This window comes from Nicotiana tomentosiformis, chromosome 7, assembly GCF_000390325.3.
Source record: "Nicotiana tomentosiformis chromosome 7, ASM39032v3, whole genome shotgun sequence".
Classification (NCBI taxonomy): domain Eukaryota; kingdom Viridiplantae; phylum Streptophyta; class Magnoliopsida; order Solanales; family Solanaceae; genus Nicotiana; species Nicotiana tomentosiformis.
Window position 1 is genome coordinate 60,176,586 of NC_090818.1, and position 6,154 is coordinate 60,182,739.

Consider the following 6,154-nt stretch of genomic DNA (forward strand, 5'->3'; position numbering starts at 1 on the left):
GTTAAAGTATATGTATTAAAGTGCTTAAGGGAGGTGTAGTCACTCATATCTAAATGTATCCTACCCGACCCATAGCCTACATTACAACCAATGAAAGTCCTACTTGATCTTAGACTGAATGAACTCGATTAGTAGAGTATTACACTACGGGCAAGCCTATGGTGCATCTTTTGTAGCATAATAATGTTATTTTTGAGAGCGAGTAAATTCTTCCTATCTTGAGTTCCTACGGTCTTAAAATTTATTGTGTGTGGAACTAATCTATTTTGATCGGGTGAGGGCACATGATTCATAAAGAAAAGGTAATGTTGTTGACATCCATGTCAGAGTAAGTAAGTGAATTGTGAATAAGGCATGGTATTTGTGAGTCAAATCTTGAGGCAAGGATGTCACACTTGTGTGCTTAAACTATTTTAAGAATTCTTGGTGTAATGAGTTAGGAGAATTGCTTAAAAAGGTCGTATCTATAAGTGTAGTTTGATTGCTCGAGGACGAGCAATGTTTAAGTGTGGGGTATTGATGTGTGGCTATAATTCCATAGTTTCGTACATTATGTGCCTTGCATTTTACATGCTTTAATGATAAATTACACTTTATTTGTGCATAATGGAGTCTATTTTATGTGTAGGTGAATTGGAGATGAAAGTAGAACAAAAGGGATACTTAAACGTTGAAAGTATGCTCGAGAATAGTGAAAAGGGAGAGACCTGGTGAGGCCAGCCTAAGGCCAGGCTGGACCAGGCTTTAGCCTGGCGAGGCCAGCCTAAGGCCAGGTTGGACCAGGCTTTAGCCTGGCGAGGCCAGCCAAATTCCATGCGTTAGGCTGGCGATGCCAGGCCTGAGGCCAGGTCTAATCTGAGTTTTGAAGACTTAATTCATTTCGGGTTTGACTAGGACTCGGCCCACACATTTAGGGTTTCTTCTACACATATAAATAGACCTAAAACACTACTTGGAGAGGTGGTTTTTAGCAGCCAGAGGCAAGGAGAGCTGGTGGAATCACCTCTTGGGAGTTAGAATCATCTATTTCTACATCTTTTCATCTTTACTCTGTATTTTAGTTATGCAAAATATTTGGGATATTGTTACTATGAGTATGAGTAGCTAAATTCCTAATCTAAGATTTTGATGGAACCTATTGAAGGATGATTTTCTTGTTACGCTAATATAGATTTGCCGTAGTATTTTCTCTATTTGTTCAACTATATTATTCTTGTGGTTGATTGAAGGGCCCTCAATTAGCTGTGCCTATTTAGTATGTATTACTCGGGAGAGAGTGCATATTTACGTAGTTGTTGAACAACATCACTCCTCAACGTATATGAGAGATCAATACGGAGGTTTAAAGGTGGGTTTAGGGATAACGAAACCTTGATGCGATCTGAGTGAGCTATACTTAATGCCAGCTAGTGTAATTCGGGAGAATATGCCTAGTAAATTGTGGTAATTACTCGGGAGAGAGTTACGACAGTTAGAGTGCTCATGGTCGATAGAGAAGACTTAGGCAAATTTATAAGAAATGTAGCGGAAAGGATTCCGACAATTGGGGAAATCATAACTCTAGACCTCCTTAGTCTATAATTTCATCCATGTTAGTTGATAATTTTACTGCTTTATAATATTTACTAGTTAATTAGTAGAAATAAAATTCAAATCTTTATAACTAGAAAATTATTTGAACTTGTGTTTCTTTGCAATATTGAACAACTGTAGCTAAGCCTTAGTTCTCTGTGGGATTCGACTCCGTACTTGTAAACCGGATTATATTTGCAACGACCGCTTAGTCCTTTTTATAAGGCATAGTTGGGCGTGATCACATAGGAAATAGTGTCTGAGCCCCTCAGATATCGAAAATGCGACACATCATTCGCATTTGCAAAGGACCTGCCCCTCGTATAAGCGAACCAAGCTTCATAAATAAAAAGTTGTTCTTCTACTCACTAGTGTCGCAATTGCGATACAACCCTCGCAATTGCGAGCCAACCAACTCGCAAAAATGAACAAAACATCACAAATGCGAAGTTTCCAGCCCTTCCCAACTTCGTAAATGCGAGATAGCACTCGCAAATATGAGGCTCACATTTGCAAACAGACTCTCGCAAATGCAAGGTCTGCAACACCAGAACTTCCTAGCTTGCCAAAACAGTCTGAAACTCACCCGAGCCCCTCGAGTTCCAATCCAAACATCCACACATGTGTAATAATATCATATGAGCTTGCTCATAATCTCAAATCATCAAAATAACATATAAATTCAAGAATCAAACACCAAAACTCAAAGAACTTCAAAGTTCAAACTTCAAAATATCATCTTTTCATATTAAGCACCAAAATGGCATCGAGTCACCCGGAACCCCATGAAAACATGCTTACATGTCCATAATCATCATACGAACCTATCTGAATCATCAAAATATCAATTAGAGGGTTTTTATCAATAATATTTACCGTGGTCAACTCTAGCCATTTTCAAGTTCGAAAATCAAGTTTCTTTGAGAATTCACATTTAGACTTTTCAGAAATTAACACAGACCATGTACGCAAGTCATAATCATCAAATAGCACTATGAAAGGTCTCAACATGAAAAAAAAAGAGCTAGTAATATGACCTATCGGGTCGTTAGAGTATATTGCACACAACAACACTTGTATGCATTAGCCAACAAGCTATGATAAATCTTCCCTCACAATTGGTTCAGGTTCAGCAACTAAATGTTTTTCATATAATCACTTGATTTATGGTATATGATTAATTGTTCTACTACAACGCACAAAATGAGTTTCCCAAAGAGGATCTAGGATATATGTTAGTTTTTCTAACATTATGTGGGGAAAGAATATGCAGCTGAGAAATATGTTATATGAAATGAATTATCATTAATATGATTCTCATTTAGAAGATAATTGAAGTCAAATTCCAAACACATTTACTGGCCTAAACTAATATCATTTCAGCTGCAAATGTGTCACGACCAAAAATTCCACCTTAAGCTCGTGATGGCGCCTAGCCGTACTTGCTAAGTAAGCTGTACTTGCTAAGTAAGTCAACTCACAATCTACAAAATAAAGTCCATATCCTTTTATTAACAGTGGCATATATTTTAAATAAAGAGAAAAACAGTCCAAAACAATAATAACATCCGATATAGTCATAACATGGCCTAAACACGACCAATACCATACAGCCATAAAGACTAGGTGGCACAAGTACACGAACAACTAAATAAATAGAATAAGTCTGTATACATAACAACATTGTCTGGAATGCAAATAGACAGAAAATAGTAAGGGAACTGGGATTCGGGAACTACAAAATGGATCCATGGAGTACAACTCACCCTCACCCTCACCCTAAGTCTCAGAACGGTCACCTAAGCTTAGTCAAAAAACTATGATAGAAACCTGAGGATCTGCATAAAAAAATTACAGAAGCATAGTATGAGTACACCACAATCGGTACCCAGTAAGTATCAAGTCTATCATGGAAGAAGTAGTGGAGAGGCTAGATTTATTCGACAACCACATCCATCGAGAGCTTGTTTTGAGTGTGGCGACACCAGACATATGGTGAGGGACTTGCCTAGACTCAGGAGTGGTGCACCTCCATATACTACACAGGCTCCATGTATTCCACCTGTTCCACAGACTTCACAGGCCATGGTTGCAGCTACAGTTGCCGCTCCACCTGCACAACCAGCTAGGGGTGAAGGTCAGGAGGGTAGAGGTCGCCCCAAAAAGGGAGGCCATACCAGATTCTATGCGTTTCTGGGTAGGACATAGGCGGTCGCATAAGAAGTAGTCATCACATGTATGGTTCCGGTTTGTCATAGGGATGCATCGGTCTTATTTGATCCAAGATCCACTTATTCATATGTGTCATCTTACTTTGCCCCGTATTTGGATATATCTCGTGATTCTTTGAGTTCTCCTGTGTATGTGTCCATGCTTGTAGGAGATTTTATTGTTATGGACTGTGTGTATAGGTCATGTTTAGTTATTATTGGTGGTTTTGAGACCAGAGTTGATCTATTGTTACTCAATATGGTAGAATTTGATGTAATCTTGGACATGGACTGGTTGTTGCCCTATCAGCTTATTCTGGATTGTCACACCAAGAATGTGACACTAGCTCTGCCAGGTTTGTCGCGGTTAGAGTGGAGGGGTACATTTGATCATATTCCTAGCAGGGTTGTGTCCTTCCTTAGGGCACAACGGATGGTTGAGAAGGGGTGTGAGGCATATTTAGCCTTTGTGAGGGATGTGAGTGTTGATACTCCTACCATTAAGTCAGTTATGATAGTGAGACATTTACTTGATATGTTTCCAGTATACCTTCCGAGCATGCCGCCCGACAGAGATATCAATTTTGGTATTGACTTATTGCCGGGCACTCAACCCCATTTCTATTCCACCATATTGTATGGCGCCAGCGGAGTTGAAGGAGTTAAAGAAACAACTGCAAGAGCTGCTTGATAAGGGTTTTATCCGGCCTAGTGTGTCGTCTTGAGGTGATCTGGTTTTGTTTGTAAAGAATAAGGATGTCTCGATGCGAATGTGTATTGATTAGAGGCAGTTGAACAAGGTTACAGTGAAGAACATGCACCTATTACCGCGCATTGATGGCTTATTTAACCAGCTTCAGTGTGCCAGATTGTTCTTGAGGATAGATCCATGGTCAGGGTATCACCAGCTAAAGATTCGGGATTCGGATATCCTGAAGACTGCCTTTAGGACTCAGTATAGTCACTACGAAAATCCTTGTGATTTCATTTGGGATGACCAACGCCACAACAACATTCTTGTACCTGATGAATAGTGTATTCCATCCATATCTTGACTCATTCGTCATTGTGTTTATTGATAACATCTTGGTATATTCTCGTAGCTAGGAGGATCATGAGCAGCATTTGAGGATCGTGCTCCAGACCTTGAGAGAGAGGAAGCTATATGCAAAATTCTCAAAGTGTGAATTCTGGCTTGATTCGGTGGCATTTTTGGGTCATCTGGTGTCGAGTGAGGGGATCAAGGTAGATCTGAAGAAGATTGAACCAATTCAGAGTTGGACCAGACCGTCTCCAGCTACTAAGATTAGGAGTTTTCTTGGTTTGGCCGGCTATTATCGTCGTTTTGTATAGGGTTTCTCATCCATTGCTGCACCTATGACTAGATTGACCTAGAAGGGTGCTCCCTTCAGATGGTCCGAGGAGTGCGAGGCAAGATTTCAAAAGCTCAAGACCGCTTTGACTACAACCCCGATGTTGGTGTCACCTATGGGTTTGGGGTCTTACAGCGTGTATGGTGATGCATCACGTATTGGGCTTGGCGCGGTGTTGATGCAAGACGGTAGGGTGATTGCCTACACATCTCGATAGTTGAAGGTTCATGAGAAGAATTATTTAGTCCACGACTTATTATTGGAAGCTATCGTTTATGCATTAAAGATTTGGTAGCACTATTTGTACGATGTCCCATGTGAGGTCTATACCGACCACGGGAGTCTCCAACATCCGTTCAAACAAAAAGATCTTAACTTGTGGCAGTGGAGATGGTTAGAGTTGCTTAAAGACAATGATATCACTATTCTGTATCATCCCAGGAAGGACAATATGGAGACTGATGCTTTGAGTCGAAAGGCAGAAAGTACGTGCAGTTTTCCAAATATATCGGCAGTAATGAGGCAACTAGCAATGGATGTTCAGGCCTTGGCCAATCAGTTTGTTAGATTGGATGTTTCGGAGCCCACCCAGGTTCTTGCTTGTGTCGTTTTGTGGTCTTCCTTATATGAGCGCATTAGAGAGCGTCAATATGATGACCCCATTTGGTTATCCTAAAGGACACAGTACAGCATGACGATGCCAATGAGGTTTCTATTGGAGATGATGACATATTATAAATGCAATGCCGGTTATGGGTGCCCAATGTTGATGGGTTGCGTGAGTTGATCCTTAAGGAGGCCCACAGTTCACGTTACTCAATTCATCCGGTTGGCGCTAAGATATATCAGGATTTGAGGCAGCACTATTGGTGAAAGAGGATGAAAAAAGCTATAGTGGGGTATATGGCTCGGTGCCTGAACTGTCAGCAAGTAAAGTATGAGTATCAGAGGTCGGGCAGTTTTGCTTCAGAGACTTGAGATTTCTGAGTGAATGGGAAC

General features: G+C 40.5%; 1 protein-coding gene across 1 annotated transcript; it reads left to right on the forward strand.

The window, feature by feature from the left end:
- Nucleotides 1–3,564: 3,564 nt before the first annotated feature.
- LOC138895653 (uncharacterized) lies at nucleotides 3,565–4,473 on the forward strand. The gene is made up of 2 exons (XM_070180364.1): nucleotides 3,565–3,709; nucleotides 3,953–4,473. The coding sequence occupies exons 1-2, from the start codon at nucleotides 3,565–3,567 to the stop codon at nucleotides 4,471–4,473; spliced, it is 666 nt and encodes a 221-aa protein (XP_070036465.1).
- The last annotated feature ends 1,681 nt before the right edge of the window (nucleotides 4,474–6,154 follow it).